General features: G+C 30.6%; 10 protein-coding genes across 13 annotated transcripts; 7 read left to right on the top strand and 3 right to left on the bottom strand.

Annotated features, from left to right (window-relative positions):
- Positions 1-12: 12 nt before the first annotated feature.
- On the top strand, positions 13-8,403 carry LOC139087783 (solute carrier organic anion transporter family member 74D-like). Of its 2 annotated transcripts, XM_070636691.1 has the most exons (7): positions 13-4,684; positions 5,246-5,741; positions 5,813-6,213; positions 6,270-6,440; positions 6,503-6,896; positions 7,020-7,763; positions 7,826-8,403. In XM_070636691.1, the coding sequence occupies exons 2-7, from the start codon at positions 5,554-5,556 to the stop codon at positions 8,040-8,042; spliced, it is 2,115 nt and encodes a 704-aa protein (XP_070492792.1). In that variant the 5' UTR covers positions 13-4,684; positions 5,246-5,553; the 3' UTR covers positions 8,043-8,403. The 2 variants fall into 2 exon arrangements, with proteins under 2 accessions (XP_070492792.1, XP_070492791.1); XM_070636690.1 differs by having other exon boundaries at positions 13-5,741.
- Positions 62-4,624, bottom strand: LOC139087793 (uncharacterized). 2 transcript variants are annotated; one of them, XM_070636703.1, is made up of 6 exons: positions 4,307-4,624; positions 1,412-1,798; positions 1,199-1,358; positions 961-1,144; positions 212-900; positions 62-146 (listed from the first exon to the last, which is right to left on the bottom strand). In XM_070636703.1, the coding sequence occupies exons 2-5, from the start codon at positions 1,789-1,791 to the stop codon at positions 236-238; spliced, it is 1,389 nt and encodes a 462-aa protein (XP_070492804.1). In that variant the 5' UTR covers positions 1,792-1,798; positions 4,307-4,624; the 3' UTR covers positions 62-146; positions 212-235. The 2 variants fall into 2 exon arrangements, with proteins under 2 accessions (XP_070492804.1, XP_070492805.1); XM_070636704.1 differs by having other exon boundaries at positions 294-900.
- Positions 8,404-8,606: 203 nt separating the features above from the next.
- On the top strand, positions 8,607-9,465 carry MCTS1 (malignant T-cell-amplified sequence 1 homolog). Its single transcript, XM_070636734.1, has 4 exons — positions 8,607-8,827; positions 8,890-8,961; positions 9,024-9,254; positions 9,313-9,465. Exons 1-4 carry the CDS (start codon positions 8,664-8,666, stop codon positions 9,392-9,394), a joined length of 549 nt encoding a protein of 182 aa, XP_070492835.1. The 5' UTR covers positions 8,607-8,663; the 3' UTR covers positions 9,395-9,465.
- A 35-nt stretch (positions 9,466-9,500) lies between these two features.
- LOC139087785 (exonuclease 3'-5' domain-containing protein 2-like) lies at positions 9,501-12,015 on the bottom strand. The gene is made up of 4 exons (XM_070636693.1): positions 11,589-12,015; positions 10,919-11,533; positions 10,742-10,858; positions 9,501-10,686 (listed from the first exon to the last, which is right to left on the bottom strand). The coding sequence occupies exons 1-4, from the start codon at positions 11,813-11,815 to the stop codon at positions 9,591-9,593; spliced, it is 2,055 nt and encodes a 684-aa protein (XP_070492794.1). The 5' UTR covers positions 11,816-12,015; the 3' UTR covers positions 9,501-9,590.
- LOC139087796 (zinc finger protein 809-like) lies at positions 11,988-13,332 on the top strand. Its single transcript, XM_070636707.1, has 3 exons — positions 11,988-12,162; positions 12,219-12,829; positions 12,894-13,332. The coding sequence occupies exons 1-3, from the start codon at positions 12,043-12,045 to the stop codon at positions 13,312-13,314; spliced, it is 1,152 nt and encodes a 383-aa protein (XP_070492808.1). The 5' UTR covers positions 11,988-12,042; the 3' UTR covers positions 13,315-13,332.
- Positions 13,333-13,384: 52 nt separating this feature from the next.
- Positions 13,385-14,856, top strand: LOC139087797 (phospholipase A1-like). Of its 2 annotated transcripts, XM_070636709.1 has the most exons (3): positions 13,385-13,476; positions 13,690-13,732; positions 13,800-14,856. In XM_070636709.1, exon 3 carries the CDS (start codon positions 13,840-13,842, stop codon positions 14,788-14,790), a length of 951 nt encoding a protein of 316 aa, XP_070492810.1. In that variant the 5' UTR covers positions 13,385-13,476; positions 13,690-13,732; positions 13,800-13,839; the 3' UTR covers positions 14,791-14,856. The 2 variants fall into 2 exon arrangements, with proteins under 2 accessions (XP_070492810.1, XP_070492809.1); XM_070636708.1 differs by lacking the exon at positions 13,385-13,476 and having other exon boundaries at positions 13,604-13,732.
- A 664-nt stretch (positions 14,857-15,520) lies between these two features.
- On the bottom strand, positions 15,521-19,576 carry LOC139087792 (uncharacterized). Its single transcript, XM_070636702.1, has 3 exons — positions 19,315-19,576; positions 18,901-19,251; positions 15,521-16,417 (listed from the first exon to the last, which is right to left on the bottom strand). Exons 1-3 carry the CDS (start codon positions 19,514-19,516, stop codon positions 15,543-15,545), a joined length of 1,428 nt encoding a protein of 475 aa, XP_070492803.1. The 5' UTR covers positions 19,517-19,576; the 3' UTR covers positions 15,521-15,542.
- Positions 16,884-18,781, top strand: LOC139087788 (poly(A) RNA polymerase, mitochondrial-like). The gene is made up of 2 exons (XM_070636696.1): positions 16,884-17,017; positions 17,074-18,781. The coding sequence occupies exons 1-2, from the start codon at positions 16,894-16,896 to the stop codon at positions 18,714-18,716; spliced, it is 1,767 nt and encodes a 588-aa protein (XP_070492797.1). The 5' UTR covers positions 16,884-16,893; the 3' UTR covers positions 18,717-18,781.
- Positions 19,380-20,705, top strand: Drep4 (DNA fragmentation factor-related protein 4). The gene is made up of 3 exons (XM_070636732.1): positions 19,380-20,084; positions 20,148-20,455; positions 20,520-20,705. The coding sequence occupies exons 1-3, from the start codon at positions 19,838-19,840 to the stop codon at positions 20,562-20,564; spliced, it is 600 nt and encodes a 199-aa protein (XP_070492833.1). The 5' UTR covers positions 19,380-19,837; the 3' UTR covers positions 20,565-20,705.
- A 421-nt stretch (positions 20,706-21,126) lies between these two features.
- Positions 21,127-23,287, top strand: Got1 (Glutamate oxaloacetate transaminase 1). Its single transcript, XM_070636705.1, has 2 exons — positions 21,127-21,366; positions 22,115-23,287. The coding sequence occupies exons 1-2, from the start codon at positions 21,255-21,257 to the stop codon at positions 23,224-23,226; spliced, it is 1,224 nt and encodes a 407-aa protein (XP_070492806.1). The 5' UTR covers positions 21,127-21,254; the 3' UTR covers positions 23,227-23,287.
- The last annotated feature ends 13 nt before the right edge of the window (positions 23,288-23,300 follow it).

The raw sequence follows: 23,300 nt of genomic DNA, 5'->3' as shown, positions 1-23,300 counted from the left end.
TAATTTAAAAAATCTTAAAAACCTGAAAGAATCTTGTAAACCAGCAAATATTAATCTCTAGTATATTTTAATTTAGTGAATTTATTTAACATCATTGTTAGTTCACAAAGTATGGTTTAACGTACTCCACCAGGCCATAGAATATTCTGTGGACAAAAAATTATATAGTTAATACACTGCAGTTTTCTCAGATTTTAATTCAATATTTTACATGCAGAAGTTCATGCAACTACATCTACGTGATTCCATTTTTTTGGAATCCAAATTTATAAGTTCTATTGCCATTTAAAAACCTTGCGATCATGACTGTAGGTCCTAAACATCCACTAACTCCATATTCAGTTTCTAAATTATCAAAAGGCATATAACCAGGTTTGCATTGACATTTGATAGATCCAGGTCCTTTGTGATCTTTATCTCGTTCCAGCCATTGACCATTTCCACATGGTCCTCTCGAATAAAGCTTAAAGCATCCACCTTTAAACTCTACAAAAGGCGACTCACACATTGATTTAGGAGAATCATCTTCTTTTAGACATGATTGATCTAAAGTTTTAATTATGCCAGAACATCCACACATGCCATTATGAGATACTCCATCTAAACTGACTTTAACTGTAAAGTCAAAAACAACAACTTGTTGAGGCGAACAGGGTCCTTTTGACCCAATCCGATAGCATGTTTGTTCTTGTGGGAAATAAAGGAAATTCTTTTCACAAGGATTTTTTATGCATTCATTTTCGTTTGATACAACCTCGCCATCAACACATGGACCCTTAGTCCATTTTCTATAGCATAAACCATCTTGCATTTTTACATATCCTGATTTACATTGACAAGTCGCATATCTTTCATTTTGAGAATTTAAAGTAAACTCAAATCCATGATTTGGACACGGCCCTAAATAGAAAGAGCATTTATAATAAATATTGGTTGATATATGGTAATTAAGTTTTGTACCTGATGATCCGAGTTCATAACATTGATTTGTTTCATTATGATATTGAACTAGTGAAGATTCGCAACCACAAGATTGTGTAGGCAAGAATAAACTTCCAATTGGACAATTTCCTTTTGAAAAATGTTTATGGCACGTTTTGGTTTCACGGTTATAAAATTTGGCAAGCGCACCTTTTGATGAGCACTGCGAAGATATATATGTACAATTTGCAGTTATGGATATAAAAAAGATTGTTACCATGCACTTTGGAATAGAGTTTTCATCAGTGTATAACAGCTTTCCGTTGAGGCACGGTCCTTGAGTTAATGCATCATGGCACTCATTTTTCTCTGGATAAAATAGCTGATTTGGCGGACAGGATTTTAATTTCTTACATTCACCATAGCGTTGACTAGTTCTGATAAATCATTAATTAAGTACTTAACTTTCTTTTTAATTATTGATACTTACTTGAAATTTTTATCGTTGGTTATCGGGTTTACATAATGACCCTCATCGCACGGACCACGATCAAATATTTTGTAACATGGTGAGGATGAGTTATTATTTAATTGTACTGTACCTGGAGGGCAAGAGCATTCGCCATAACCTGTCATTCCATTCTTTATAGGACTTAATTCCATTGTTTCAGGACATGGAAATCCTAAAGTGAATATTTTGAAACAACCTTTAAGAGGAGAATAATAAAGATGTTGCCATCCATTTGACATTCGCGCACAAGGATTTACATTTGGATCGGACCAACTAGGAGGTGATATTGCGAGTCCATTGACTGACCTTCTTTGGTAAATAGTTGCTATTAATAATATCAATTTTAAACATGTATGCATCACAGATCTGCAATAAAATATTAATTAATGAATAAAGCAATTTCCCGGAATGTTCTGAATTTCATATAAAAGAAAATGTCCAAGACATATCGTGAATATGTTATAAATACATAACATTGAAACAGAAAACGAGTTATCCAAGGTAATGTTTGATCAATGAAACGCACTGCTAACCCAGTTCGAACAGCTTCACTTTTTTTTTCATACCTCATTCTTCGTTTTCTTTTAACCATGCGAAACCATAATGCAGACAATTTTTATTTATTTTTTTTTTCTCCATTCAACTGCTGCTTTTATGTGATGCAGCTACGCATTGGATAAATAAATTTTGGTAATTTCTGTAGAATGAACTTAATATGATTGTTGATACTTTTTGAAATCTCATGCAGATTATGTTGCAATTCAAAGTATTCATAATGATTTCAAGAGTCAACAATCATAAATAAATATGTTGAAATGAATCTCAAGCTTTGTTACGCATTAAATTGAGTTTAATTGAGAAAGTGATTTCTTTGAAAGAAGAGGAAAAGACAATGCACAATTTGTGACATAATTGCTATTATGAAATATCACAGATCATTAAATATATTTTGTTTGAATGCTGCATGAAAAATTTAGAATGATCAACCATAAATCATTTTAGGATCACTAAGAATGTAAAAATTGCAAGAAGATCTTAAGATTAATCTTTTTGACTGTTATTCTCATATTAACAAAACTGCGTAACAATTTTGCCTTTCTCACATTAATTTCTTTCTCGGTCTCTGTGGCATTGAGTCGTTGCAAAAAGAAGAAACCCAATGAAGCGTAAATTAAAACAAAAGAAAAACATTTATAAAGAATTGAAGGTCAAAGAGTGAGGACAAAAAGTACGATTCTATTGCATAATGTAATTTTTATGTTGCAAAAAAATTAAATGTGTTAAATCAATTGCACAACTCATCTTTTTAACACTGTTCAAGGAGAATTAAATTTTTAACAACTGTACAGTGCCGTGACTTTAAAATGAATCATTTTATTGGAAAATTCCAGCTTCCGAGTACAGAACTTATTAAGAAATATTGGTTTTTGTGAATGACAAGTCAACATTTTCAAGGATTGACAGTTTATTTTATAAATGTTAATAGAAATGTTTAGAAACAATTTGGCATTAATCTGTATGCGAAGCACATTTTCAAAGAACTCAAAAAGTTTGTTTTTCAATTCTTTTCCTGTTGATTTTTAAAATTTAATATTTCAATCAGTTTCAATCATTTGAAATAAGATACCTTATGTTTCATTGAACAAAAATCATATGATGCAATCCAATAAAAGTAATGAAATATGGAGAAATGTAAACATTTATTAATTCCACATTTTGCTTGCATCTGTCGATTAAACACTCATTTTATCTCGGAATTAAATTTTAAAAAGAGTTTCTGAGTATTAAGCAAGTAAATTATAAAATCTTTTTGCTTTAAAATTGCAATCTGGCAGAAGATGTTTTAAAACTGCAGGTAGAAATAATTAAAATTGGATAATTTTTAAGCACGTTTGATTGCAACACAAGAGAGTACTGATGAATTGATGGTAAATTAGAAAACTTCCGAAGCTGTATCTTTTAATCCTCTGTTTCAAATATACAGAGTGCATTTTAGTGAATGATAAAGTCACACATAAAACACTAATCAAAAAGAAAAGTTTATTCAAATAAGTTAGTCTTACTGAATGCATTAAGGAAAAGAAAATTTCTCAAATTATCATTGGCAATGTGTTGCTCACTTTTTGATAATTTATTCACTTTCTGCGCCGCTTAGAGCATCCATAACTTATGTAAGAAATTAATCTCTTCGCCAGCTGATTATGACCCGAAAAGAGTGATATTTGACAGCATTGATTATTAAACATTAGTTTTATGTAATTTAATTCATGTTAAAACCAAACAATAGAAATAAAATACACAGAGACTGTGGTCATAAACATCATCATCAATCGCAAAGTCACCATTTTTCAGCTGCATTTTTTATTAGCTCATTATAATAGACTCTCATATATTAGACACTTCGGAAACCATAATAATCTATTACATATGAGCAGCACATCATTGCTAGCTAGTCATTAAACTTTTAAACATTTTTGATGTCTATGTAACTCGAAGCGCCGAAAAATCTTTCAAGCGATAAATCATAAAAATGACATAAAATAAAAAGTAGCATAAACCAGCAATTAATTGCCTCAACATTTAAATGATCTCTTAAATAAATTAGTTAACAGTTTGACAGTTTATGGTTAACTAGACTGTAAATTCACTTTCCATTTTAATATTAATAGACATCACCCGCGCTAATTAATTCTAATAATTCAATAACTTTTGTTCATATTTCACTTTCAATTTAAAATATCACAAACAGTACTACTGTGCAGGCATAAAATAGTATTTGAGAAGTTTGCACGATTTATGTCATTATATAATGTGTTGGGATTGCAAATATATGTTGGCAAAGGTCATGAAGAAAAAAAAAGCAGCAGCACTCACATTTTTCTTTATTATTCGATTCTTTTTTCTCGTCTACTCTTTTATTTACGACATTTGTTCTCACTTCACCATATGAATTACGTTAACAATCGTATTAATTCACTTCTGTCATTGCTAATAAGACTAAATGTTATAGACCTCATGAAAGCAATAATTAGCACACTGTTAAAAGCATTTTGCAATAAAATTCAATTAATATCGCGATCTTCTCTAAAGTTTTCATGAAAATTGAGTCTATAGTCCAATGAAATGGTAACAATACACGACCTAGCGTTTCGACTGGAGGCAAGCAACTAAACTTGAATGGAACTTGTTGATGATCGAATCGTTTGTTGTGATCTAAAATACAGCAAAGAAGAAAGAAAAAAATATATATAGGTATATGAAATACAAAGAGAGATATTTTGTACAGCTGAGAGCAAAATGAGAGACTTAAACTGGTTTATGGCATAATAAATGTAAACTGATTGCATTATGGAGGCGCCAGTCAAAACATAACTACACATACAATCAAAAGCATGCAGCATAAATACCAAGATCAGAGATTATGTTGACAATGTAAAGGTATAAGCTCCATGTGTTCACTTTTGTTTTGTTTTGATTCGCCTTAAGTCTGGTAGTTGGAATATTATGCTTGGCACTCTTCTATCACAAATTAACAGTTACATACTTTGTGCGTATTGACTCTTAATTGGGGTTTTATAAATGAATTGACCAAAAATTAAACAAAATATTTGTTTGGTTTGTTTTTCTTTAGGTATGCCTGCTCAGTTGTATGAATGAAAAATTGCGATGAGAATGTAGAATGAAAATAAAATAAAGTTTTTTATTTGTCCGTCTATTTCCGGCAATTATTGAACATACTTCGTGTCATAATATCATCTGATATTTATATTTGTAATTGTATCGTCTATAATCATGATAATCACGTGAAAAAAGTATATCTTATTTTGCTAGCTCACTCGATCATTTGTTATGTATGAATCGTCATATGCTTTCATGTATCGTTTTTCATATACAATCGAGAAGTCAAGCGATCAACAGGTATTTTTAGTAGTACAACAAAAATTAATAATAGATGTAGCGGTGCTTCTTATTCATGATTTAAATTCAATCTGAACAGTCATTCACCAACAGAACTTCAAAGGTTGAGGTTTAACATTGTGCTTCATCCTGTAAATTCGTAATACAAAAATTAGTGAAAATCAGGTTTAGCAAGTATCTACAGAATAAAATAAACAGTCGTAATGGTGATCACCGGAGAAAATAAAAATGGAACTATAAATAATGATAAGCCACGTACTATAGAAGATTCTTTAAGTCAATTAAGTGATGAAAAGCTTTTGGGAAATTTTGACGACATCTATCAAATGATGCCATTGACCGCAGATACCACTTGTGGAATTTCTTTTCTAAAAGGACCAATACTACAGAAGTAAATAACAAGAAATGCATAAATTAAATATTAAAATTGACTGATTGTGTCTCTGTGTATAATGAATTTAGATTTGCAAATAAGAAAGTCTTGGTGCTTATTTATGGAGTACTTAGTCTAGTCTTTGCATCAGCTGGATCATATTTCAATGCAACTATTACGACAATTGAAAAACGCTATAAAATTCCATCAAAGAATATGGGAATTATTTCTGTAGGTAACGATATTAGTTCCTTGTTTCTTTCGGCTTTTATAGCATATTATGGCGGAAAACGGCACAGACCGCGTTGGATTGCGTTTGGACTTATTGCAATAGTTATTTATTGCATTATGACTGCAGCACCCCATTTTTTATATGGACCTGGAATTGAAAGTTTGTCATTGACTGCTGAATATAGAGGATCAAAAAATCAACAAGAAAACCAAGAGGCATTACTTCTAGAAAATCGTAAAATGTTGTGTCGCAAAAACTGTAAGTGAGTTATAATCCTGTCATGCATGATTAATATGATTCATAAAATTTTACAGCGACTGATGGCATTATTGCAGAGTGTCAAAATGATGGTGGAAATTTAATGCCGCAAATTTTACTTTTTGTTGCACAATTAATAGCCGGTGTAGGTCAAACACTTTGCTCCACTCTGGGTATATCTTATATGGACGATAATATTAAAAAGTCAAAAACTCCGGCGTTAATGAGTAAGTTTGTTCATTAATCTACAGATTGTGCATTGTAATTGCAATCATTATCTTCTCAACAGGTATCTCATTTTTCATGAGATTGTTAGGGCCCGCTATAGGATATTCTCTAGCAAGTTTTTGTTTAAAAATTTACATTGCTCCACATTTGACACCAGTCATTAATAATAAGGATCCTCGATGGATAGGTGCTTGGTTTATTGGATGGATTGTTTTTGCTATTGTACTAATGATTTTTGCACTTGCTGTAAGTATGCTACCAAAAGAATTACCACGAGCTGCTGTACGAAAACGAATTGAAGAAGAAAAAATTAAGCGTGGTTTGAAGCAAGTGGATAAAGCATCTGTTGGAGATACTGAAGCATCCATTAGTGATATGATTGTGACTTTTAAAAGATTGTTCAAAAATAAGGTATTCATGTTAATGAATATTGGTGGAATCCTTCACTTATTTGGGTAATTAAAAATTGCTAACTAAAGTTCATAATTATTGTTAATCATTGCCGTAGCCTTGACCTTGAATGACTTAGATCATTTTACGACAATTAATATGAATATTCATTTGTTTTTAATCCTTAGCTTCCTTCCATTCTGGATTTATACCCCGAAGCTAATAGAAACACTTTATCATCAAACAGCTTCTGCATCAAGTTTTTACACGGGGACATTAGCTATTGTATTTTCTGGTATTGGAGTTCTTATTGGAGGTGTATTTATCTCGAAGTTTAAACCGTCTGCAAGATTTCTTGCCATGTGGCATATTATTGCGGGAACACTTTGTTTTATGGGAATCATTTCATATGCATTTATTGGATGTGAAGAAAGTGAGAAATCAATGAGCATACATCAGAACTCGATAACTCCATCGTGTAATAAAGATTGCAATTGCGAATTTGTAAAATATTCACCAGTTTGTGGAGATGATAAATTGACATATATTTCTGCATGCCATGCAGGTTGCAATCTTGTCAATGTAAAAAATGGCACAAAGCAATTTAGTGAATGTTCATGCGTGAATTCCAGAAAAGAAAGCTTCTACTCACCATTCTCACATAATCTAGATTCATTGAAAGAAGACATAAATGAGCAAAATACAATTCCAGGACCTTGTACTGTAAATTGTCAACAAGAATTATTCATATTTTTGGCTGTTATGTGTGCAATGAAATTCATCGGAGCCACTGGTAGAACAAGCAATTTTTTGGTGTCCATTAGATGTATTGACGAAAAAGATAAATCAGTTGCGATTGGACTTGGAGCGACTTTAGTTCATTTGTTTGCATTCATACCGTCACCTATATTGTTCGGATATTTACTTGACAAGTAAGTGTATATTATGATGAATGGTCACAATTATTTACTAAACTAATTCATAACATTATTAGATCGTGTTTAGTGTTTGGAAAAACGTGTAGTGGAACTGGCAATTGTTGGATTTACGATGGCCAAACGTTGAGATATTTAATGAATTTTTCAGCTGCTCTCTTTATCGGTTTAGGGACTCTCGTTGATGTTGGAGTTTGGCATTATGTCAAAGATTTGAGAATATTTGATGACGACGACGAAGATGAGAAAAATGGAATTACCACAATTAGATTATAATTAGCATACGATTAATTAAATTTAATCTGATTATCACAAAGATCTATTACTAGTTCCTGAATATTTTTAAAGCTTTTAAAGTTAGTAATTAGTGTTTGATAAATTATTATTTTTGCACACTTTAAATCAGAAATTTTCATCTCTATATTGTGTGCATCATTTAGGTGGGAACAGATAAAAAGTGATATTGCTTATCGTCTACATGACAAGCCAATGACAAGTGAAAATTTTCATACAATAATATATTCATAGTTTGTTTTTGTTAAGCAAAAAAATCTTCAAGGTTTTTAATTTAATGATAGTATTATTTTATACTTTTTTACTGCGTTTCTGATAATAAAAGTGCCTAGCTATTCAAGTTTTTGACAATATTAGAAAATAAATCAAATTTAGCTTTTTTATTTACTATCAATTTCCATTCATATTTTGCATGTGATCATCACTCAATTGTATTCAAAACATTCGAAACCAATTATTGAATCAACATGTGACTGACTATATTGATCAACTGTCAATTTTTAAAAAAAAATGTTTTGTTTAAATGCTCTAAGCAAAAACTACATTTTAGTGACCAATCCTTGAACATTTGTGCTTAAAAGAGCTGTCGGCTATAAAAAAGAAATGTTTAAAAAGTTCGATGAAAAAGAGAGTGTTTCAGGCACTACACAACTGAAAAGTTCAGTCCAGAAGGCAATTAGAACAAAGCTAATTGAGACATATCCACACATTGAAGATTATATTGAGAGTATTCTTCCAAAAAAGGATGCTTTCAAAATAGTAAAATGGTAAACAAATGAAACATGTAAAATATTTTAAGTAGAAATTAATAAATCGGAATTATTTTCAGTCATGATCACATTGAGTTGCTGATTAATTCCGCTGGTGAGCAGTTGTTTTTTAGAAGCAGAGAAGGAAACTGGCAAGTATTTTAAAAAATTCACTATTGACAACAGGAACTAAATTTTTTTTTTTTGGCCTCAGGATGCCAACATTACGATTGTTCCACAGATTTCCTGTATTTCTACCAAAGCAACAAGTCGACAAAGGAGCTATTCGTTTTGTCCTTAGCGGTGCTAATATAATGTGTCCTGGATTAACATCAAAAGGAGCTTTTATGACTTCTGTAGATAAAGGAACTGCTGTAGCAATTATGGCCGAAGGAAAAGAAAATTGTTTGGCAATTGGAATTACTACTCTCTCCACTGATGACATGTAAGTTACCACTGTCTTCTTTATGAAGCATATAAGTTATACATTTTTTCATTTACAGAGCCAAAGTCAATAAAGGAATTGGTGTAGAAAATTGTCATTATCTCAATGATGGATTGTGGAATATGAAGCCAGTGAAATAAATAAAACTTGATATATAAAGCATACGTTTCTGAAATAAAATTATGATTTAATTATTTTTTGAAATACCTAATTGAATTGTGAGTTGTAAAATGATAAGGACGAAGATTATTGGATAAAATATTCTTTAATCATTTGAACTAATCTATTGTCCAGCACCTTTATATATATAATTTACAAGATTATCAATATTTAATTTTAAAAGATGCCTTCTTCAACTTCAGTTTCAGATCCCGAATCTTTAGCTGTAGAAGTGTCTGAATCTTCATTGGACGAATTTTCAAAAGACTGAAAATCAGTTAATTCGGATCCGTCACTTCTGATTGTTTCATAAAAACTTGTAATTGTTGCGGTATCTGAAAAAAAATTGTCATCGTCAGTTTTATTTAATTTATCGCTCCAGTTGAGACTTTCAACAGCCGATTTAAACGACGTGACTGAAATTGTGTCATCTTCCTGTTTAATTTTATCCATTACATTAGCCTCGTTCTTGGAGCTTTCTGAGTACAAATTAATTGAAGATTGAACATCCTGAATTATTTTTTCATTTATTCCCGCTACTTCTAAATCTTTTTGATCGATTCGTTGTTCAAGAGCACGAATTCCTAATCTGTTTGCATTATGATTGATATTCCATAGTTTAGGCATAAACTGTGGTTGCATTGTATCCAAAAAATGTTGTCGAAAAATTTTCTCTAGCTCAATAAGTCCATCGTTTTTCTTATAAAAATCAACAACTAACTCTCCATGTGATGTTTTGTGCTCAATTTGTGGTTCGGATTCATTTACTATTTCATTGAGAAAATCTGTCGTTAATGTTTTATCGGGATATGCGGCCTGCACAATTTTTTCTAATTCTGTTCTTCTCTGTTCGGGAATTTTGATCTTTTGATTTAAAAGAGCTCTTGCCGATCGCTGAATATATCTAAATTTCTTTAAATCATCTTCATTATGTGGAAGTTCATAAATTGGTGCGTCACATTTAGCCTCCAACATTCTTTTTATTTTAATATCGCTCATATTTGAAATTTGATGGCAATGAAAGCACAGCAAACAAATGTCATGACTAGATTTTTCCTTCATAACTATTGGAAAGTATCTCCGATATTCGTGTGGTACAACATTCTTTCTGATAAGCTCGTCTTCTCTACCACAAACAACACATTTATTTTCTTTCTTTGCTTGATAATATTCGCCAACTTCACCAACTGGCATTCCAGCTGGTTTAAAATTCAATCGTACTGTAAATGTTGGCTCACTTTCAACTAATGTACCAAGTCCTTTAGAAACATACCTAATATAAATCATATGATTAATTTAATTTTTTTAAAAATAATTTAAGAAATTACCATTCAGCTTTCTTTCGGTCACATGTGCAAAGTAGTGTACTGTCTGGTGCTTGAAGGAAACAATTATCATAGAGATTTGTAGACTTTGTATAAGAACGCTTTAAAACTTTGCTCATCCTGCGAATAAATGTCATTTAAATTTTGCTATCTCTTGTTAATATATTATATTGATCTTACTCTTTCTTTCGATTAAATAATTTCTTTTCAATTCCATTTTCATTTGCTGGATCAAGATTTGATTGTGCCAGTTTGTTTTTGAAGTTGATATCAGTGTATGTGTCGCAGAATTGTGAAATTTTTGATGGATTATTCATATTTGGACGGACAATATTGTATAAATTCTTGAAAATTTCAACAGCAACAAATGAATCCTTGGCTGCATAGTCAATTTGAGCTTTTGAAAGAATTGGACTTTCCCAATCACTGCAAGTTATCCTCCAATTTTTATCCAGCTCAATATTTAATATGGATTTAGACAATTTTGCTAATCCTTCTGCTTTATGATTAGCTAGTAAAGCTAAAAATCTTATATCAAAAGTTCCATTCACTTTTATTGCATAGTCTTGGAACAATTTATTGGAATCATCAACGGATGCAATTCCAACTTTCATGATTTCTGGATCTTGTAAAATCTCTCGTAGCTCTAAAGGAATTTTATTAAATTTGCACACACGAAATAATGCACAAAGTCCTTTATCAGAGCATAATTGGATTAATGCTACTTTTCTTCTTTGATTATTTACAGTCACCCATTCACAATCAAACCCCAAAACATTGAAAGATTTACAGTGCCTACAAATAAAGAGTATTTAAAAAAAATTTAAATAAATATTACATTTAAACTCACTCTTTGAGGATATTGACGATGCCAGCACAATCCTCTGGATCATTTACGATATGTACACTGAAACTCCTTCGTTGTACTTTCGCAATATCATACAAAATTACATCTTTTGCCTTAATCAATTTATTTACAATTGTTTTTCGGTTCTTTATTAACAAAAATGTACAAACTCCAACACCTGCCGCCGTTAATAGTAGCTTAGTCACTTTATCACTCTTATTGGTTGTCATTTTACACCTTTAATTTCATAAGTGTTATTAATTTCAATTTTCTTAGTCAGAGCTTATTTAAGTACCTATCTGAAAATTTTTGTAAACAAACATTTATTTAACCGTTATTTTTATTTCGACTTTCGACGAGCACATGCAATGATAATGCGCACGTGGTACTTGGTGTGAATATTAAAATATCAAAACAATCAAGATTATTTTTGTTTTTGCGGATTATTAAAAATATAATGGCTAAACAAGACATTTTATGTAGAATATGTGTCAAGGAAAAATCACCAATGATACCAATACTTGAGGATAATGCATTGATTATTCAAGAAAAGTTACTTAAACTATTAAAAATAAAGGTACAAAAATAATATTCATAGTATAATCATAAATTAATAATTTTTAATGTTTCTAGGTATCCGAAAGATCTCAATTACCAAATAGAATTTGCCTCGAATGCTTATCCAAGCTTAATAATTTTAATGAGTTTTTCATACAATCAAATGAAAATCAAGTCATTCTACAAGTATTATTTAATGAAAAGCCTGAACCTAGTGAAATAGTTTCTCCAAAAATCACTAATTCCATCACAAAGTCTGAAATATCAACTCAAACTGATCCATCTGAACGATATTTTATTATCGAGGAATTAACATCAGACGATAATGAGCAACGACAAATTTCAATAGTTACAGAAGATGAAGTGTCACAAGAAGTTAGAGACGAGGAGAATTTTGATGTGACAATAGGAACTGACAATTCATTTATAATCAAAGATGAAAATCACATAGTTAAGGATTTAAATATCGACTCTTTAAATACGTCAAAAAAGCGGAATAGATATGATAGATTTGATTGCTATTTGTGTGATCAACAATTGACTGGAAATTTCTTATTTTTAAAGCATTTTGCTAGCAGTCATCCGAAGCAAGAATTACGGTATCAGTGCTTTGTCTGTAAAGCATTTGTTAAGAAATATCGTTCATATACGAGACATCTTGAAAGTCACGATGAAAAGAGATTTGAGTGAGTAATCTTTGATTTTTCAATAAATTAATCATTTGCCTGATTACTGTTTATTCCTACACAGGTGTGACATCTGTAATCTTAAATTTAGCCAAAAAATCACCCTCATCACCCACCTTAGTTCTCATTCTACTGTTAAAAAATTCGAATGTACCGAATGCAACCTTAGCTTTAAACAAAATTCATCATTATTTAAGCACAGAAAGCAAAAGCATTCGAATGAAGTTCCAACATGCGAGCAATGTAATCGATCGTTCGTAAATAAACTGACTTTTGAGCAGCATTTGAAAAGCAAACATAATCAAGAAACAAAAGACGTTGCCTGTGATGATTGCAAAAAGAGATTTGCATCAAAATCTGCTCTTGCTTACCATAAACTTTCAAATCATTCGAAAAATGATCAGGAAATTAAATGTGAAAATTGTTTTGAGGAGTTTAAGAACAAAATTATCCTTGCTCGACATAAAAAGAAATGTGTAAAATAATGCCATAAAAGCAAAAATTATCAAAAAGTTAATTAAATCACATCTTATCAATTAAAAATAACGTTTCAGGAAGCCATGACCGGGTGTTTGAAGAAATACATTGAAACAGCAAAATAGACAAGAATCATCAAAATGCTGATGTAAAGCTTTCAATATGTGAAGGTCGGTTAAATAATGTGTCTCTGATGATTTTATATTTTCATTTAAAATAGAACAAGTTATTGAATATTTGATCAGTTACTTAGATTGACTATCATTGAAAGGATTCCTAAAGCTCTGTAGTGTTAGAAAAAATGAAGCTATTAAGTATCTCATTTTTCTGTTCCATTTTTTTATTATATTCAAATTGCAATGCATCATCTGATGGTCTTTTAGACATCTTGATTGATGTAGGAAAAAAAGTCAATGTGCTATTCTCGTAAGTCTATCTTAAATTTAATTTTTTTTCATATCTTTTTTGAATTATTTATAATTTCACAAAACAGACCGAATGTTTTTGAAGCGTTCAGTTACAAATTGGAAAGCATGGCAGATATTGTTAACCATCCTAAATATCAGAAAGATCGTCCAACTGTTGTCTATATTCATGGATGGTTAGAAAATGGTGAATTTCAAGAAAGTGTTATGGCTGTAAGGAGTGCATATCGCGTAAGAAACGATCATAATATTCTTGTTATTGACTGGAGCCTTTTTTCAAAATGGATGTACCCTGTTCCTTACAAATCATCAATATCTAAACTAAAGAATATTTGCGAAATGATAGGAGAGCAATTGGAACTTATTCGTACACGTGGATGTGATTGTTATAAAAATATTTATCTCGTTGGACATTCACTTGGAGGACAGTGTGCTGGTTTAGTTGGAAGAACTGTTAAAAAATTATCAAAGGGACAATATATTATTCCAAGAATATTTGCACTCGATCCCGCCGGACCAGGATTTGAATTTGATAAAATTGTAGGTGTAAGAGGTTTTGATAGCATAAGTAAAAATGACGCCAAATATGTTCAAGTCATTCATACGAATGGTGGAAATTTAGGAGTTAAAAAATCTGTCGGTCATTGTGATTTTTTCGTCAATGGAGGAAGTAAACAGCCAGGATGTTTGACTCCAATTTGTAATCACCAAAATTCGTGGGTATATTTTCAAGAAAGTGTACGAGACGAACAAAGTTTCATGGCTAGAAAATGCGATGCGTATCATGATTTCTTAAATGGCTACTGTGATAAAAATGATATTCGGTTTATGGGATACTCTAGCAATGAGACTTATCCAATGGGTACATACTGTTTGAGGACTCATCCTAGTAAATACGGTACTTCTTTAGGGAAAGATGCATTATCAAATGCACATTTCACTCTAACATATCAAGATGGAAGTGTCAGTAGCGGATCATTCCCTTTTTCATTTGAGTTTAAGATTTTGAATAATAACGATCTTATCAAGCAAAAGAATTCAATTAATAACAATATATGAAATGTGGCTAAATATTTTTGTAAATCCATTAAATAACATCAATAAATACATTTTAAATGAACATAATATTTTGAACGGCTTTATTTGATTATTTTTTGAACTAACTTTGTGTGCTGATAGAATTTTTTTAAATTAGACTATCGGAATAAATTATCGATAATTTGACACATTTCCTGATTGAAGAAGAAATGGGTTATTTGTTCCAGCAGAAACTTTTATGTTGAAATTATTTTGAACTAGATTTTGATATCCGTACGAACGATTTGGCTGAAAAGGAACCACCTTTTTAAGAGGAGCTGTTGGGATACTTTGAATTAACTGGTGCCTTTACGCTGAATTGACTCAACATTGGACGGCCTTTTATCGCACCATTTTTAGCTACTAGCTTGGGTCCACGAAAGTTCTTAGAGTATTTTTTAACTGTAAGATTTTCCATGTGTGCTGTTGCTTCATTGGCTACTCTTTGGATGAAAACTTGATTGTTAGCATGAACAATCTTTGCAAACCGTTAAAAATTCTTTTACCAAAAAGAATATATTTTAAAAAATTTGAAAACCGTTACACGTGAGTATCCATATGTCTGAGTATCCATCTTAATGGAATCGGGCCGATTACTAAAAAATTGGAGTAGACATTGAGCTTTGTATTAATTGCATATGTGAATAAATTTGAAAAAAGTGTATTTAAGAAAAGTTTTTAGATTAATAGGTTTTAAAAATGATTCCTTTATTTAAGAAAAATCTGATCCTAATTTAAACATTTTCTCTAGGAAGAGCATTAATTCTTCTTTTTAATGTATTCATATTTGAAGAGTTGATCATAGATTTTAATGTTTCGAATTTTTGTGTTCCAAGATGATTATTTTTAAGCATTTGTGTCAAAAGGGCATCTAGTACTTTTTCTTTGTGCATTAAAGATAAATCACTAATATTTACTAAACCCATTACGGCATTAAAATTGCTTTCATCACCACTATAAGTTTTTTCAACTAGTCTTGGTAGAACAGTTGTAAAAGCACCAGGATATGTTTTAGATAATAGCAAAACTTGATCTGAATTTCCCCTTCTCAGCTCTTCTCCCAAGGTTTTCATAGCTTCATTTATGATGGAGTATTGCTCGGTGTTATAATACAGAAATCTTTCAGGAAATTCATCAGTATCTAAGGTAACATCACCATCCTCAACATGATGTTTTATCCAGTATGCAATTTCAACAATTGCTGGATTTCTCATGTCTCGTCTTCTCTTCATTTCATCATATAATGTTGAGAATCCTCGCATCTGATCTGATTTTTGATCAAGGCTCCTTAATAGTTCGACTAATTTAACCATGTTCTTAAAATTGGTATCATAAGCTGATCTGACAATTTCTTCTAATGCTTTAGATTCATTAATTCCTTCAATTAATCTTTTAGCGTCTTCATTTCGGCCGGCTCTAATTAAATCAGCAACAGATCTAATGATTCCATTTAGAGCATTTTCCTTAGCTTTTGCGACTGACACAAATGGCACATAATCGATTTGACGATAATGCTGCAAAACTTGATCGACTCGATCTATTGGAGAGTCATTTTCACTAGAACCTCTCAATTCACTCTCGCTTTCACTTGAATTTTCTAATGATGAAACTAAAGCAATGCAGTATATTATAAATATTATTGCTCGCATTTTGATTTCCAATCTAATTTTATTGTCCAACTGGATTTGAACGACTGACTTAAATTAAATCTTTACTTGATTTTATAAAGCTTACACATTAAATCAGCTACAGGAAATATTATTTTTAAATTTTGCAAAATTTCGCATTATCGCATATTGAACTGTGTTGTCAACAAACAGTTAATCTAGTCATTTTTTTATGCAAATGATGCTGAAATTTATTTATTTTTCAATGATTGTTGTGTTATAGGAAAATAATCTCATTTTATAGGATGAACAAATTTTCTTAATGAACGACGTTTTAAATAATTTTATAAAAATTTTAACGACATAGCCATGTGACAAAACTTGAACCAATTTCAAACTGTCAATTTTTCAAATAGGTTTGGGTTTTTGAAAAGTGGATACAAAGTTGTTAACCCCCTGTTTGATAGGGGAAATCAACATGTTTAAATTCACAAAATTGAAATATTTAAATAATCTTAATAAATCACTTGGAAGTAACAATGAAGTGCTTAAAAATATATCCAGAAGCCTTAAAACGACAAGTACAAAGCATTTTACAAACGGTAAGTAAATGACAAGCATTGAAAATACTTCAATTATCAATTTTAACATATTTTAGATGAAATCAAAACATCAAAATACACAACTTTTGAAGAAATGACTGCAATTAGGAGAATTGAGGCACAGAAGTCACTGCTGGTTCAAGTAAATTCTGAAAATTCACATAAGGAGTTGTGTAGTTATTGCTCACAATTTGGAAAACTAAAATCATCGTTTTATTATAATTTATCAGAAGAACTAAATTTTATATTATTGGAATTTGACGAGATTTCCGGTTGTAATGAAGCATTAAGAAGTTCTAGCTTTAATGAAGACAATCCAGCAATTCCAGTCATATCTCCTTTTTTGTGGTTTAAAGCAAGAGATACAAATAAACCGAAAAGTGTTAATCAAAATAAGGAAATGCCCCATTTGATACATCAAACGATCAAGTGTCTGGACGAGAATAAATTGTATGATATCTTATCATCGGCAGAATCTATTGATGATCAAATATTGATTTTACATAGATTAACACAATTAAATGACCTCGGATTAAGAATAAGATATTTAGCAGGTCATCAGCTTGAAATGGCATTAAATGGAATGTTTCCAAATATTCAGGCTTGTCTGTTTGGATCTTCTGTCAATGGATTTGGTAAATTAGGATGTGATTTGGATTTGATACTACGATTAAATGATAATTATAAAACCATTTCCGGATCAAGATTAATTTATCATACTAAAATGAGTCGATTAAATGGTAGATCCCAAACTCAACGTCAAATGGAAGTAATTGGTGATCTCATGCATATATTTCTTCCTGCAATCAATAATGTTCGAAAAATTTTAAATGCAAGAGTTCCAATTATAAAATATAATCACGAGTGCTTAGATCTTGATATTGATTTTTCAATGAGCAATATGACTGGATTTTATATGAGCGAACTCCTTTATTTGTACGGAGAGATTGATGAACGTGTGAGACCTTTAGTATTTTGCTTGAGAAAATGGGCAAGTCTTGTTGGTCTAACGAATTCTTCGACTCCAGGAAGATGGATTACAAATTTTTCATTGACTGTGATGGTCTTGTTCTTCCTTCAAAATATCAAAAAACCAATATTGCCATCAATGAGTGTATTAATAAAATCAGCAACACCAAATGACATACGAGTAACGGAAGATAACATAAATTGTACATTTTTAAGGGATCTTAACAAATTGTCATTTAAAACTGAGAATGTGGAATCACTTCATCATCTTTTGCTTCAATTTTTTGAGTTTTATTCGACATTTAATTTCCAACAGAATGGTATTTCATTAATCGAAGGACGACCAATAACAAAACCCGATCATTCAGCAATTTGGATCACAAATCCTCTTGAACCATTATTAAATGTTAGTAAAAATGTTAGTTATGAAGAATTAGAAAAGCTTAAAATGGAGACGAGAAATGCAGCGTGGATTTTAGAGTCAACAATTGAAAAAAATAAAGATCCATCGTCATGGGGTTTAATGAGTCTTTTCCAGTCAAAGAAACGAATAGTAAAGCCAGAAATGTTTTTCAAATCAAGACTTGTCGATGTAACAGATTTATTTAAAGATGACAGTATAAAGGATTACGATAAAATATCGTACAAAAATACAGCAATCAAATCAACGGTTAAACAAATTCAAAAAACAACTCAGCGTGAAATTTCAAAATTTATGAAGAATATCTAGTTGCCTATTATAGGTAAAATGTAAATAAAATAGACATCCGATAAAAATAAAAATCATCAAAATGATAACATTCTCATTTTAAATCATTTTTTTTTAAAACAAATGGATGTAGTTGTTTTTCCGACTTTTCCACCAAATTGAAATGTCTGAGATGGAATAACTTCAACTTTGGTAAAGTACTCACAAAAATTTTTTACTAGTTCCTCTTCACAAAAATTACAGGATGTTATGATGAATAGTCCATTATCTTCTAAAAGATTGCTAACATTTTCTGCATAGATTTTTTTCTTGACTGCTGAATCTTCCATTAGTCCAATAGCATCAAAAGTTCCTTTATCATGGCAAATCTTAAAAGTTCCTAAAGATGCTACTTTGTCAGAAAGGAGATCAATGACTTCATATTTTATACAATCGCAGTCTTTATCTTTAGCTATTTGCCTTGCTAGTTCAACACTGTTTTCGCTATAATCACATCCAGTAAGATTCTTAAAATCTTCATCAAACAATTCCAAAAGCATAGCTCCATTTCCTGTACCTAATAATAATAATAATAATAATTATGTAGTTATTAATTTATATAGCAAGCATTAAATCAAACCTAAATCAATGATTGAAGACTCTTTTGGGATATTATGTTTTTTAAGCCACTTAATAATTCTTGTTTGTGAACTTTCATCAAACCAAATCTCGCCTATGTCACCATTATCAGTATAATTCTTAATTTCCGTTTCATATGCTGTATCCCAGTATTCCTTAGTTCCCAATTTGGATGGATTTAAATGACTCGTATCCTCTGCCATGTTAATTGTGGTTTTGTTTACTTTTTACAATACACCAGTGCTTCTCAAACTTGAAATAACAGCCAACCAATCTTGATTTGAAAAATTACTGTTATTAATATCATGATTTTGATATAAATTATAACTTAATAGCAGCTTTGAAGCACTAATGAGCTCTTGCTTAGCATAAATATTATTTAATTAAGTATTAATGCAGAATATGAATTTTTTTTTTGAATCTAGACCACTTTCCATGCAACACACAGAAAAAAACATGCTTAATATTCCCGCTGTATACAGTTTCAGAACCATATTTAGGTTAGTTTTAATGAGAATAAAGAAATGTTTAGTTTCTTTAATAAAAATATAATTAAAGGTTTTAAAGTATGTAAGAATACAGATAGAAGTAAAAAGTATGGAATAGCATCCGATACATTAAAAGTTTTATATGAAAAGATAGAAGTGAAGCTTAAAATTAAAGATTTTCAATTATTTTATGGCGATGCTTTGTTAAATGAAGAATATTTCAAAACTGTCCCAAATCAATCAACCATAATTATAGTTGAAAATGGAGAAACATACAAGACTGGTAAATAAACTAAATTAACATGATCCAGTTAAGAAATTTAATTAAATTTTATATTCATTTCAGAATTTGATGTCATTTTTGATTTATTTCGTAAAACTTATCATGAGACATTTAATGCTCGTGACTTAATCAAAAATTTCATTATTAATCATAAAAATGAAAACTTAATTAAAACTGTGATAAAAGTACAAAATGAAATGGACGAGAAGACAAAAATTTCCGACAGAGAAAAACATCCAGAATGGTTTTCAAATGTAGATAATAAAAAGAATATTACAAAAGAAGCAATTATGAGAACAAAAGCTAAAGATCGTATTAAAGGATATTTCTATAAGACAAAGGATGAACTTACAAAATCGCGAATTTATCAAGTAAATACAGAAGGACGAAAAATCATTGATGATTTATTAACAGATTTCTTTACCTTCCTCTCAGGAGTTGATTTTTTTGAATGCCTTTTCGATCGTACACATCCTGTGAAACTACCTTCTTCAAAAATATCAGATGAAATTGATGCTAAAGCTTTTGTAAAAAGGAGAAAAGTAGATGCGGATACAAAACTGAAGATAAAGAAAAGTAAAATTTTTGAGAAATATCTGGTATCGCTTTGCAATGATGCAGGATTATTTAATTGTCATGGAACGTGGAATTCTGATAATTGCACTTATGAACATAATATAAATCCATATTCTACACGTGAAGCTTTGATTCTCTTCCAAATATTTAATCTTGACCATCAAATTGAGATTTCAAGAAATATATTTCCATCAATTTTAAAGAATATTGAAAAGCTATGTACAGAAAAGAACCTTAAATGTAAGGAACATGCTAAAAACTTTATAAGCATATCCATCATTACATATTTCCTGGAGATTTTCACTGTTAAGAATCTTAAACTGGTACACATAGTATGTCATGACAAAGGCAGTCATGATTTGGAGACAAAAGGAAGACTGTTGTGCCAAGATTGCAACGAAATGAAATTAATTAAAAAAGTTAAAATGAAAATATCATAAACCGTCAAAAAATATTTGAAATTATTATCGGAAAATATTCTTTTTGAAATCCCTGACAAGTCATTTCGTGGGCTGAGCATAAAAAAGCATTTATTCAATCTTATTCCATTTAAGACATTCGTATTGAAAGCTAGTGCATTTAAACTAATTAATAATGGCAAGCATTTTTGATGGAGTTGAGCAAGGTGCACCGATCGAAGTATTTGCATTAAACAAAGGATTTTTGGAGGATTCTTGCAGTGACAAAGTTAATTTAGGAGTAGGAGGTAAATTTAAATTGATTACATCATAATATTATTAATAAGTATTTCAAATAAAAAGTAGTTTAAATGATTTTAATGATCTACATCCTGTAATTATGCTGAAATTAAGCAAATTTTTCGGCGTCTCTTATCTGAAGGTTACATGAAGGTTATAGATTTTTTTTTTTTTCTAAATGATTTCAATGAAATCTCAGAAATTATAATTATTTCATCAATACATATGATTTGACTATAACCATTTTTTACTCTTAATAAGATTAGATAACGCGAATAGATTTTTCCACTTAACAACAAAAACGAATGTGTAACAGATAAATTGTTTTCCATGATTGACGACATTATGAACAATTTACACGATTTCGTTAAATTAAATAATATTATTTGCACGAAACTTTGCAACTTGCATTGATTTCTATCCGATTTCATTTCAACATAACAATCACGAGGAGGATTAAGAAATCTAAATTGAAATGATTAGTGCATTTCCGGTTACAAAGATAATAAACGATCATTGACCTTAACAGATTATTTATTTGAAGTATTTATTTTTATCCATCAAACTTGTGAGATAAAAAAAAAAATTGTTGAGCAAATATGATGATAGAAACCAAACGTGCCAAATTGTAACAATGAATACAATGATTTTATATTGGAATTCCCTGTCTGAATGCTCAACAATAATTTCTTTAGCTTAACTAAATATTATCTATGAATGAAATATCTGATAATACATTTATTTCTTCTTTCGTAGCTTATCGCACTGAGGAAGGCAAACCATGGGTTTTGCCTGTAGTAAAGAAAGCTGAAAAGGCAATTATTGAAGATGCAACTTTAAATCATGAATATTTGCCTGTTCTTGGATTGGATACTTATTCATCAGCTGCAACTGGATTATTACTTGGCGAGGATTCAATTCAAATTAAAAATAAAAATGCTTTTGGTGTACAAACATTGTCAGGAACAGGAGCTTTGCGTTTAGGAGCTGAATTTCTTGCTCAAGTAATGGGTAGACGAACTTTTTATTATTCTAATCCAACATGGGAAAATCATCAAAAAGTGTTCCTTAGTGCTGGATTTACAGATGGACATTATTACAGATATTGGGATGCACAATTACGTGGTATTGATTTTGATGGACTTATATCGGACTTAAAAAAGGCACCTGAGAATTCGGTTATTATCCTTCACGCGTGCGCCCACAATCCCACAGGTAGTGATCCTACCAAGGAACAATGGGTCAAAATCGCTGATGTTATTGAAGAAAAGAAACTATTTCCATTCTTTGACTCAGCTTATCAAGGATTTGCTTCTGGAGATCCGGTACATGATGCTTTTGCTGTTCGATATTTTGTCGAGAGAGGTTTTGAACTTTTCTGTGCACAATCATTTGCTAAAAACTTTGGATTGTATAATGAACGTATTGGAAATTTAACTGTCGTTCAAAGAAATCCAGCAACAACTGCAGCAATTCAATCTCGAATGACTTTACTTGTTCGTTTCATGTATTCAAATCCACCAGCTTTTGGAGGTCGTATTGTTGGAAAAGTACTTAATAATCCAGAATTAAGACAAGAATGGATGGAATCAATAAAATCCATGTCATCAAGAATCAACAAAATGCGCACTTTGTTGAGAAATGAACTTGAAAAATTAGGAACACCAGGAACATGGGAACACATCACAAATCAAATTGGCATGTTTTCTTACACAGGTCTTACAGAAGAACAAGTCAAAATTATGATCGAGAAATATCATATTTATTTACTTGCTAGTGGGCGTATAAATATGTGTGGACTAAATGAAAAAAATGTCAAATATGTTGCAAATGCAATATATGAATCTATTTTGGCTACAAAGCCGTAAATTATTTTAAAAGTTTCAACTGAATAAAAATTTATGAAAAAATTTATTTTATTTTAAAGAATTTCTGTGAATCC

The sequence above is a fragment of the Chironomus tepperi genome, unplaced genomic scaffold (assembly GCF_022539635.2).
Source record: "Chironomus tepperi strain 1889 unplaced genomic scaffold, CSIRO-AGI_Ctep_v1 contig_137, whole genome shotgun sequence".
NCBI classification, from domain to species: domain Eukaryota; kingdom Metazoa; phylum Arthropoda; class Insecta; order Diptera; family Chironomidae; genus Chironomus; species Chironomus tepperi.
This window is presented reverse-complemented; position numbering and strand designations above follow the sequence as displayed.